At 40.6% G+C, this 12,546-nt stretch overlaps 1 protein-coding gene and 1 pseudogene across 3 annotated transcripts in view; one reads left to right on the top strand and one right to left on the bottom strand.

Annotated features, from left to right (window-relative positions):
- LOC117517641 (androgen receptor-like) overlaps positions 1-12,546 on the top strand; it is a 149,594-nt gene that overhangs the window by 16,972 nt on the left and 120,076 nt on the right. For all 3 annotated transcript variants that reach the window (XM_034178749.1, XM_034178748.1, XM_034178750.1), the window contains 2 exons: positions 2,632-2,783; positions 6,079-6,195. In XM_034178749.1, coding sequence (XP_034034640.1) covers positions 2,632-2,783; positions 6,079-6,195 — 269 coding nt within the window. The remainder of the gene's footprint in view (positions 1-2,631; positions 2,784-6,078; positions 6,196-12,546) is intronic.
- Positions 2,080-2,198, bottom strand: LOC117518011 (annotated as a pseudogene).

Below are 12,546 nucleotides of genomic sequence, written 5' to 3'. Positions count from 1 at the left end.
GACTGCTGGGGGTTCCCATGATGCACTGAGTGTTTCTTTCTCTTTTTGCTCTGTATGCACCACTCTGCATTTAATCATTAGTGATTGATCTCTGCTCCCCTCCACAGCATGTCTTTTTCCTGGTTCTCTCCCTCAGCCCCAACCAGTCCCAGCAGAAGACTGCCCCTCCCTGAGCCTGGTTCTGCTGGAGGTTTCTTCCTGTTAAAAGGGAGTTTTTCCTTCCCACTGTCGCCAAGTGCTTGCTCACAGGGGGTCGTTTTGACCGTTGGGGTTTTTACGTAATTATTGTATGGCCTTGCCTTACAATATAAAGCGCCTTGGGGCAACTGTTTGTTGTGATTTGGCGCTATATAAATAAAACTGATTGATTGAAATTGATTGATTGATATGTCATCCTTTCCAAGCATCAAAAATATGTATGTTTGTGCATTAAAATTAGTTACAATTTACACAGGTGTTCATGTGTTTGACACCATATGCAAGACAATTTTATTAGCTTTCATTTGGTACCACTTTCAATGCTATAGCATTAACCTCTGGGAAGCTACAAAGAAAAGGACATAATATCCCGAATTTTGCAGCATTTTTGAAAAAACTGCATGGCTCTTGAGGCAGGCATAGCCAAGGTCCAAGATCAAAGTAACTAGTATATTTAGTTAAGTTAGACCTTGGAGAATGGGAATAATATCAGTTTGCATAAGTTTGATGAAAAAGGTCTAATTTGAAGAGGTCTACAGTATGGTGTAAGGCCATTAATGGCTTTAAAAACAAACATTCAAATCTTAAGTTGAATTCTAAAATAAAATGGAAGCCAGTGGAGTGAGTAAAGTACAGAGGTAATATGCTCATGTCTGGAATTGACAAGCAGCAGTATTTTGAACAAGTTGGAGGTGTATAAGTGAAACTTTGTTAATGTAGCCAGTGTATTCGCAATGTTTCTGTGTAGGCTCTCAGTTGTCCAGGTGGTTTCCATAGTAGAGAAGCTTGAATCTTCGACTGGACTGGGTTGCTTGACACGAGGACGTTTCGCTTCAAATCGCAGAAGCTTCCTCAGCTAAAATTCTTGCTCTGGTGGTCTGACTTCTGTCTTGACTCTTGTAGGGAAGAATAATCAAGAAGTCACAAAAGCTGGAGTTTTAAACCTAACCATACTCCTCCTACCGAGAGGCAGACTGCTATAGGCTGGTGACTAAACAATAGCTCTAATTAGCACCTATTGTGCTCTAGTTAACACCCTCCTAATGACAGGGCAGCTGTCCCTCTCCTGATGGCTCCCTTGATGACTCTGCTGATGACGTGAATGACTCATTACCATGAACAAAAGACTGAAACTGCCTTCAGCTTTCAGGCTCCTCTCCTGTGGAACCAGCTCCCAATTCAGATCAGGGAGCTAGACACCTTCTCTACTTTTAAGATTAGGCTTAAAACTTTCCTTTTTGCTAAAGCTTATAGTTAGGGCTGGATCAGGTGACCCTGAACCATCCCTTAGTTATGCTGCTATAGACTTAGACTGCTGGGGGTTCCCATGATGCACTGAGTGTTTCTTTCTCTTTTTGCTCTGTATGCACCACTCTGCATTTAATCATTAGTGATTGATCTCTGCTCCCCTCCACAGCATGTCTTTTTCTTGGTTTTCTCCCTCAGCCCCAACCAGTCCCAGCAGAAGACTGCCCCTCCCTGAGCCTGGTTCTGCTGGAGGTTTCTTCCTGTTAAAAGGGAGTTTTTCCTTCCCACTGTCGCCAAGTGCTTGCTCACAGGGGGTCGTTTTGACCGTTGGGGTTTTTACGTAATTATTGTATGGCCTTGCCTTACAATATAAAGCGCCTTGGGGCAACTGTTTGTTGTGATTTGGCGCTATATAAATAAAATTGATTGAAAATTGATTGATTGATATATTTGTTGAGTATACAGTGTTTCTTAATGGCAAAACAGCTTTAAAGTCTATGAGTGAATTTTAGTTTGTTGTTTGTCTTTTGGCTGCCTCCTGTTGCTCGGGGTCACATCAGTGGATCCAGTACAGATCTGCATTGGGATTTGGCATCTGCTTTGCTCCAGATGGCCTCCGGTTATACATGGATAAACATGCACGACCCTGGTCTTTCTAAGTGGTCTCCCAGCTAAGTACAACCAGGCCTTTCTCTGCTTTACTTCTGAGATCTGATGGGATCAGGTGTGCACAGAGCAGAATGGCTACAAGTACATTTTTATCTTGTAATTTCATTTAATCATCTCGTTTGTGTACGACTGATGAATCATGTGGGGGTTTCCTGAGATATCTTCATACACATCTCTTTTATGTAGATTGTTAACAAAGAAACCAATCTTTCTGTGTCCAACGTTAAACACTTGTGCCATTGGTGCTCCTGTTTTTCACCCACCAGCCGTTACAAGTCTTCACACTCTGTCCTAATTAAACCAGAAAGGCATTCAGAATGTGTAACAGAGGATGTGCAGTCCTGCAGCTGAGTGCAAACCAAAACTCATTCATGGTAGTTGTCAAGTTAAGTAAAAAAAAAAAGACTTAAGATGTAACATTTAATCTGTAATTTAGAGAATCAGACTGATCATATGAAAAGAACTTATTCAGTGCAAAAACAATGAAGTGGAACAACACCTTTGGTATGTTTGCAGGTTTGAGGGAAGCAGAGACCACATGTTCCCCATGGAGTTCTTCTTCCCACCACAGAGGACATGTCTGATCTGCTCAGATGAGGCATCTGGATGCCACTACGGTGCGCTCACCTGCGGCAGCTGCAAGGTGTTCTTCAAGAGAGCTGCAGAAGGTGAAGAGAAACTCCAATCTGAGCTCATGTTGCCGTTTTGTTTGCTCTGCATCCACTCTAAAACCTGCTTCACATCCTTTTCCGCTTTGATTTCCACTGTTGGCCAGTTGGATCATTTTGACTTAAATTGACTTTGAATTAGGCCTGGGCGATATATTGATTTTATCGATTAATTCGAGTTTTTTGTTGCAAACGATTTAAAAAATAAAAAATTCGAGTTTTTTTCTCCTCTTGCAGCGACGCACCTTTTTGTCCCCAGGACCTTCTGTAGCTCCCCCCTCCCCATCCCTTTTTCTTCACACAATAACAAACATGGCTACCGTTAAGGAAGAGCGAGTTTCGTTAGTGGTTTCGGATTGCTGCGACAGACGTGGAAGTGACTGCACACTGCAAAGTTTGTCTAAAGCCAGGGTTCTCTCCAGACAATGGAACAACGGTGTAATTCCGTTTTTAATATATATACGAGGGCTGTCAATAAAGTAACGGTCCTTTTTATTTTTTTCAAAAACTATATGGATTTCATTCATATGTTTTTACGTCAGACATGCTTGAACCCTCATGCGCATGCGTGAGTTTTTCCACGCCTGTCGGTGACGTCATTCGCCTGTGAGCACTCCTTGTGGGAGGAGTCGTCCAGCCCCTCGTCGGAATTCTTTTGTCTGAGAAGTTGCTGAGAGACTGGCGCTTTGTTTGATCAAAATTTTTTCTAAACCTGTGAGACACATCGAAGTGGACACGGTTCGAAAAATTAAGCTGGTTTTCAGAGAAAATTTTAACGGCTGATGAGAAATTTTGAGGTGATTCTGTCGCTTTAAGGACTTCCCACGGTGCGAGACGTCGCTCAGCGCTCTCAGCCGCCGTCATCAGCCTGTTTCAAGCTGAAAACCTCCACATTTCAGGCTCTATTGATCCAGGACGTCGTGAGAGAACAGAGAAGTTTCAGAAGAAGTCGGTTTCAGCATTTTATCCGGATATTCCACTGTTAAAGGAGATTTTTTTAATGAAAGACGTGCGGACGGGTCCGCGCGTCGGGACGCAGCCGCCGCGATGCTCCGCCACAGGAAAAACACCTCTGTTGAAAGCCTTAAGGACAAGTTGGAACACGTCCTACCTGTTAAACAATTTCTCATATACTCACTCCACTGAAAGCCATCAAAAGCCGCCTGGATTTTACAAATGGTTATCAACACGGAGGTGTTTTTCCTGTGCCGCCGCACCGCGTCGGCTGCGTCCCGACGCGTGGACCCGTCCGCACGTCTTTCATTAAAAAAATCTCCTTTAACAGTGGAATATCCGGATAAAATGCTGAAACTGACTTCTTCTGAAACTTCTCTGTTCTCTCACGACGTCCTGGATCAATAGAGCCTGAAATGTGGAGGTTTTCAGCTTGAAACAGGCTGACGACGGCGGCTGAGAGCGCAGCGCGACGTCTCGCACCGTGGGAAGTCCTTAAAGCGACAGAATCACCTCAAAATCTCTCATCAGCCGTTAAAATTTTCACTGAAAACCAGCTTAATTTTTCGAACCGTGTCCACTTCGATGTGTCTCACAGGTTTAGAACAAATTTTGATCAAACAAAGCGCCAGTCTCTCAGCAACTTCTCAGACAAAGGAATTCCGACGAGGGGCTGGACGACTCCTCCCACAAGGAGTGCTCACAGGCGAATGACGTCACCGACAGGCGTAGAAAAACTCACGCATGCGCACGAGGGTTCAAGCATGTCTGACGTAAAAACATATGAATGAAATCCATATAGTTTTTGAAAAAAATAAAAAGGACCTATACTTTATTGACAGCCCTCGTATATATAATATACCAGCCAGGCTGTTTGTGCTGAACAGACCGCTGCCTGCTCGACCCTCCCCGCCGTCAGCGAGCCAAGCCGAACAGAGCCACAGCGTCTCTCAGTGAAAGAACAAAATCTCCATCAAAGTCTTCCAATAAAAACAGCTCCATCTGCCTGCGTAGTTAGTGACACATTAAGGCTTTATTTTACAGATGAAAGCCTTCATGTCTCCAAAGTTTGCTTAAATAAGCCACGGTGTGAGAGTGACGAGTCTCTCGTTCCCTCACAGAGAGAGGAGGATGCGGAGAGAGAGGAGAGAGGGGGGGAGGGAGGGAAAAGTGTGAACAACAGATGCTCCACGCTATTAAAAAAAAGCAGCGAAGCAATTTTAATCAACCATCATCTTCACCACACAGCATCAGTGAAACAATAAAGTGTGAAGAACTGATTCAGAAAGTTTTTCATCCAGGGTTTCATCTTTAAAAGAAGAGCAAATTTACTTCTTACAGAAGTATTTTTGTTGTTGTTGTTGTTTTCTTCATTATTGTTGTTTATGCACCAGTGATACCAGTTCAAATTACTTGTGAGAACTAACTTTGCAGTAAATTTGATTCTGATTTGACAATCAAATCAGTCCAGGTTTAGCTCTTGTTCAAACAAGACAATTAGGGGTTATATTGTTTTTAAAAAGTATGCAATCCCACTCAGAAATGTAAAAAAAGAAAAAACTAAACTGTTAACATGACAGTAAAACTCTGCCTGTCTTACTGGATTAAAGGTACAGTGTGACATTTTTAAAGAAGAGGAGAGCAAATGTTACGACTATCAAACAATGTGTTTTTAAACTTTTCAATGTTATTTATTTTATTAACTTAGACAGAAACATGCAAAAAAAAAACTTTGATATTAGAACATAAGTGTCATTTTGTCTATTATTCTTGCTTTCAATGCATTTAAAACCAGTCAAAATGACTTGCAACACGCCACCTTGGGTGATAATTGCTAACCGCACCGCTATACTAAAAATTGCTGGGGAGAACCCTGAAAGCCCATTGCAACAAAACGCAGCCAACAAACTTACTCCAGCATCTAAAACAGAGGCGTCCAGCTGCGTGGGAGAAATGCCACACTTTACAAGGGGAACAAGAGCGCAAACTCCCGCTAAAAAGCAGCTTACTCTGGTGGAATCATTTACCCAAGTGTATTTTTTAAATCAAAAGAACAGCTGGAGCTTCAATTCCAATAGGTAAGTAAGGGTTAGTTTTAAGTTTTTGATAAAATAAAAGCAAAACTTGTTTTGAGTTATCTCTATCATTTGTACTAAATGTTTTCTTTAAAAAAGTAGGCGGGGAAAAAAAAATCGAAAGTCAAATTTTTTTCTGAAAAAAATCAGAGATTTTATTTTTAGGCCAAATCGCCCAGGCCTACTTTGAATGTCTGGAATACATTTTTACTCACTAGATTATTAGCCACAGCGGGAACTAACCCACTGTTTCTCTGTCTGTGTAGGCAAACAGAAATACCTGTGTGCAAGCAAAAATGATTGCACAATCGATAAGCTAAGAAGAAAGAACTGCCCTTCCTGCCGTCTAAAGAAATGTTTTGAAGCTGGAATGACCCTTGGAGGTAGGATGACTGAGAACATCTAATACGTGCTGTAAAGGGATCATGTTATACACCTTTTCAGCAAGCTAATATAGATCAAAACATACATTTGAAATGGATAGGAAAATTTATAGACAAAAAGTTCCCTTAAACACTGAGGTGGTACCTTTTTTAAGTGACCTGTTATGTGGAGAGTTGCACGAAAGAATTCATCAGATTTACTGAACTATACAGTGCGTCTGGAAAGTATTCACAGTGCTTCACTTTTTCACATTTTGTTATATTATTTCAAAATGGATGAAATTAATTTTTTCTGACAATTCTACACACAGTACTCCATAATGACAATTTGAAAAAAGTTTTTTTTTGGTTGTTTTATTTTAAGATTTCTGCAAATTTATATAAAAAAAAGCATGTACATAAAAACTCGGTCCCACCGAATTATAAGCGATGACTAACATGCCACGCATGGGTGTTTCAGTCATTATTTGAAGAATGAGCCATGTTTTAAGTCATCACATATCCGCTACTAAGGCCTCTCTATACCTCACATGTGCCAGGTATCATCCTCTAGTGAGCCACGACCGACCTGTCATTTGAGTCTCGTCCAGCCTCGAATGGCTCATGTCACCGCATATGATCCACATAGCGCCATGTAACATCACGTTGGTGCACATTTAGACATGGATTTGGTCAAAACGTCCAGCCCTCCCACACTTGGTTCCTTTAAAGTGTGGGTTTTCAGTTCACAGCATCCATTCAAGATGTTGTCACATTTTTTAAATGCAGTCCAAAAATAGACACTCCTCCACAGTCCAGCCTGTGTGTGCATCCGTGCGTTAGGCTGCAGTTCATCTGTGTTCCAGAGTCATTAAATGTGTTTCTTCTCGCTCGCTTTATTTCTTCTGTGGCTCACCAGTGATCCAACTTTTAACTTTGTGTTCATCTGTCATTGTTTCCAAAATTGCTCTTTTGCGCACTCGCGTTCTGCGTAAAATGCTCGTCTTCATTTTGACACTGTTGATCCAACTTTTAGCTTTGTGTTCATCCGTTATATTGTCTGCAGAATCGCTCTTTTGCGTGTGCTGCTTGCGTTCTGCATAAATGCTCGTCTTGATTGCGAGTCATTCCGTCAGTGGAGCTCATCTGATCCATTATAACAAGATGTTAAATCTATCATAAACATACTTTTACAGCTTCTTTTAAAGAAGGAATGAACATGCAACTGTTTTACCAAGCTATTACAATAAAAACATTACACATACTCACCTTTTAAGCTGTTCCAAATATGTTCTCCACCTCAACGCACGAAACAGAGAGTGGAAAAAAAGGGTACGGATGAAACAGTCCTTTGTGATTCCAGAAGCGATTAGAGGTGTTTTCAACTGCCAAGCTCTGACATAAAATGATTAATCCACTACAAAATAATTATTTTATATAGAGCATCTGGAGTACAACGCAGGTGGGATTGTAATGTGCAAGAGGGCTGAGCCAAAATAGCCTGTCCAAAATAGTCTGTCTTATCCTTGTAGCCACCAGGTGCTCGGATAATGGCATTTTAACAGCCTCGTCCTCACTATAAACATGCCTCTAACATCCTCAATTGTCCTCATAGTAACTCGTACACAAACTACCCCACGTTGTTGTTGCTAAATTTTGAACTTCTTGAAATTAGCACCATGCTCAGATATGAGCCTCTTTAGCCGAGTCGTGTGCCTCTAAGAGCCTCTCAGAGCCACTATTCTCCCACAATTGTTGAATTATAGAACTCATACCAAAAAAACATGCTACGTGGCTCATTATTCATCTTTCATTGTTGGGTGGGACCAGGGCTTTAGTATTCACGGACTTTGCCATGAAGCTCAAATCTGAAGTCAGTTGCATCCTGTTTCCACTGATCATCCTTGATAGTTGAAGGGCCATTTCTTAAAAGATGACTTCTATGCACACTTTTGAGTAGATTTAGTTTGACCTTTTGGGGTGTTAGTGTACCTAAGCCTGTACCCTGAAAGGATGGGTTTATGTGTCTGCACGCACATAACCCCAGAAAGGGGTCATTTGTACCAATGTCAGCAAAATTTCAGCTACAGAAGGGGAAATATTCCATATATCAAAACCCAGATGCTTCCAAACTGAGCAGTCTGATCTAGTGCAGTGGTTTAGACTCATAAATGTTACATTGTTTGACCATTTTAATTTCACAGAGAAGTTATTGCAAAATTTCACTTTAATTTTTTTGAGATACAGTGGCACAAATAAGCATTTGATCCACTGTCGATTTTGCAAGTTTTCCTACCTACAAAGAATGGAGATGTCTCTAAGTTTTATCATAGGTACACTTCAACTGTGAGAGATAGAATCTAATAAAACAGAAAACAAAACAAAATCACATTGTATCATTTTTAAATAATTTATATGCATTTTATTGCATGAAATAAGTATTTGATCCACTTGAAAAACAGACCTTAATGTTTGGTACAGAAGCCTTTGTTTGCAGTTACAGAGCTCAGATGTTTCCTGTAGTTCTTGACCAAGTTTGCACACTGCAACAGGGGTTTTGGTCCACTCCTCCATACAGATCTTCTCCACATCTTTCAGGTTTGGAGTTTCAGCTCCCTCCAAAGATTTTTGTATTGAGTTCAGGTCTACAGACTGGCCAGGCCACTCCAGCACCTTTGAAATGCTTCTTACGGAGCCCCTCCTTAGTTGCCCTGGTTGTGTGTTTGGGGTCATTGTCATGCTGGAAAACCCAGCCCCGCACCATCTTCAATGCTCTTACTGAGGGAAGGAGGTTGTTTGCCAAAATCTCACATACATCGCCCCATCCATCCTCCCTTCAATACGGTGCAGTCATCCTATCCCCTTTGCAGAAAAGCACCCCCAAAAATGATGTTTCCAACTCCATGCTTCACGGTTGGGACGGTTTTCTTGGGGTTGTTCTCATCTTCCAAACACGGCGAGTGGAGTTGATGCCAAAAACCTCTATTTTGGTCTCATTTGACCACATGACCATCTCCCATGCCACCTCTAGATCATCCAGATGGTCATTGGTGAACTTCAAATGGGCCTGGACATGTGCTGGCTTGAGCAAGGGGACCTTGCTGCCCTGCAGGATTTTAAACCATGATGGCATTGTGTGTTACTAATGTAATCTTTGTGACTGTGGTCCCAGCTCTCTTCAGGTCATTGACCAGGTCCTCCTGTGTAGTTCTGGACTTTCTTAGACTCCATCCCAGCCTTGTGCAGGTCTACAGTTTTGTCCCTGGTGTCCTTAGACAGCTCTGTGGTCTTGGCCATGATGGACAGGTTGGAGTGTGATTGATTGAGTGTGTGGACAGGTGTATTTTATACAGGTAACAAGTTCAAACAGGTGCCATTAATACAGGTAAAGAGTCCAGAATAGGAGGGCTTCTTAAAGAAGAACTAACAGGTCTGTGAGAGCCAAAATTCTTGCTGGTTGGTAGGTGATCAAATACTTATTTCATGCAGTAAAATGCAAATTAATTATTTAAAAATCAAACAATGTAATTTTTCAGAATTTTTTTTAGATTCTGTCTCTCACAGTTGAAGTGTACCTACGATAATACAGTCCCCTCCATTCTTTGTAGGTGGGAAAACTTCAACAGTGGATCAAATATTTATTTGCCTCACTGTATAGCCATTCAAGTTTTTCTTTATATGTTTTTGTTCTATTAAAAGTAGAAAAAATATTTGAACTACAAAATAATTATGTTACTGCTTGCTGTCTGGTGGTTATAGTCATTAAAATCTCACAGATATATATGTTTAGTTGTGTAACATTTAATAAAAAAAACATCAGTATGTGGAAGCATTTGTTGGAGCACTGTATGATGCCAAAGCTACCACAACCAGTATCAGTACGTTGAGATACAAGTTGTTCTGCCAGAAGCAGGCAAAAAATGAAGCTCTACCACCCAGAAGGGACAGCCTTGATCGACATCTGAGGAGAGCTAACTACCAGGCATACATCTGGAAACATGCACTGGAGCCTCAGCCAAGTGGGTCCAGTCCTGCTGGAAATGGGTGGGAAGAAGAAAACGGCACCCTCACATGCCTCCTGAAGACCACCCCAGCTGCACCTGCTACATGAATTGCACTCACCAGATGTGGTTGTTCCTCAGATTGTTCCAGAAACTGCATGTGCAGAAAGCTTGGATTATCATGCACAGAGGCATGCAGTTGTTCCAACAGTGGGTCCTGTCTAAACATCCATTGTGAAGCACTGACACTTTGCAGTGATTCAGATGAGAATTCAGACTAAGATTTGTCATTTTTGCTGTCAGTACAAAGTGTTTATGGATTTACTACTGAATGCTCTGCTTTTTTTTTTTTCTTGCTTAAGCTGGGCAGACACTGTACGATATTTCCAATCACTGTACTTGGCTCCAGCTCAAACTGTGCGACAAAACCGCATAGTGTAAAAGTTTAGAGCGGACGATTAATGTTCTCACACTATACCGGCCCGAAGCTGTGATGCGATCTTACTGCTCACATTGTACGTTCAAAAAACCACACATCAGACTCGTGTTTCCAGAAGCAAAATGTAAAAACAGAAGCTTTTTTTTTCTGTTTTTTCAAACTTTATTTACATTTCTTATTTTTGCAAAAACTCTCGATGGGAGACATCAAAGTTTAAACAAAAAACAAATAAATAAAAATACAAGACTTTAAATGAGTTGAAGAATAATGGGGGAAAAAAGAAACAGAAGCTGCTCTCCCAAAGAGATGATCACTGTTTATGCTCTCTCCAGTGTTTGCACATGCAAAGTGCGAGAGACGCTTGTAGCGCTGCTTCACCAGTGCGGAACCCTCACGACAGCTGACCAAAATATCAAACAGGTTTGATTTTCATCCGACCATACGATTGCCGATCAGGAGGTGGTTGTGAGAGGTTAAACGCAGCTCATTACTCCATGTATACTACGATATACACTACGATGCAGGACGCATGATTAAGATGAAATTTGGCGTGATCCAAAAAATTATCGCACGAGTGAAAAATCGGCTGAAAAGGGCCAAAACTCGCACAGTGTAAGCCCAGCTTTATCACAAATTACTGAGTGAAATCAAAAAGCAGGTGGCTGCACTTGCAGTTAGTGGGTTAGTTGTAATCTGTTGTTAACTCATTGAGTGCCAGCCATTTTCAAAGTTCAGAACATCCCAGTGCCAGGATTTTTTCAGCATTTGAGTGTTTTTTCAAGACCCATAGAAAATTGAGTTCTATGTCCATGTCAACAACAAACATACCAAAAGAAACTTCAGACTTCCTTTATCATCAGAAAAAAAGTCTTTGGCGCTGAGCGTTATTATCGGATAAAATGCGTTTAAGAGCCAATGGCATCGAGTGAGTTAATAGGATGATGAATGATGACAAGACTATGATCAGTGAGTTGCTAATTGTTCTAAGTCAGAAATGTCTTATTTAACTGGTGTAGATCAAGTAATGTGTACTAAATTGTTTTTATTGAGGCACTGAAGTTAACTGTTAGACCACATAATTTTGTACATACATTGCTTTAAACTCTTTACATATTATAAAACAACATCTCTCCATAGTGTTATGTTACATGAATCTTCATAACTGTTACAAGATTGTTATGTAATCTTAGATTGCATATGTTTTTTTCGACTTACGAATGCAGTTGAAAACAAGCAGTATACTGTAGGGGTTTTTCGACTTACAGAAAGCATTTGCGACCATAGATCATACCTTATTATTGAATAAATTATGGAAGTATGGTGTTAGAGGATTAGCTCATGATTGGATAGCAAGTATTTACACAATAGATATCACTGTGTTCATATTGGTGGGATAAATTCAGAATTTTTGAAGCGCACTTGTGGGGTGCTTCAGGGCTCAGTCCTTGGGCCTGTGTTGTTTCTTTTATGTATTGATGACATGCTTGGTTTCTAAGTTTGAGACTTGCATTTATTTGCTGATGACACGACTGTGTTTTGATCATTTGTGACAGGTTCTGAACTTGGAACTACAGAAGTTCAAAGAATGGTTTGAATCAAATAAATTATCGCTTCATTTTGGTAAAACAAATTTGATCATATTTGGAAATAAGCCCAGAAATTTATGTAGAAATGAATGAGTACGCAATATTGAAATTGAACTTGTAAATGAAACTAAATGTCTTGGGGTTTTCATTGATGATAAATTGAGTTGGAAAACATATATAAATTATGTTAAATCAAAAAATATCAAAAGCCATTGCCATTTTGTATACAGCACAATATGTCCTCTCCCAACACTCTCAACACACTTATAAATTACTTGTTACGTACATGACCTATTGTATTGAAGTTTGGGGAACCACCTGCAAAACTCATACAAATCCAGTATTT

The sequence above is a fragment of the Thalassophryne amazonica genome, chromosome 9, assembly GCF_902500255.1.
Source record: "Thalassophryne amazonica chromosome 9, fThaAma1.1, whole genome shotgun sequence".
Lineage (NCBI taxonomy): Eukaryota > Metazoa > Chordata > Actinopteri > Batrachoidiformes > Batrachoididae > Thalassophryne > Thalassophryne amazonica.
Note: the sequence above shows the minus strand (reverse complement) of the source record. Positions and strands in the feature narration are given on the sequence as shown.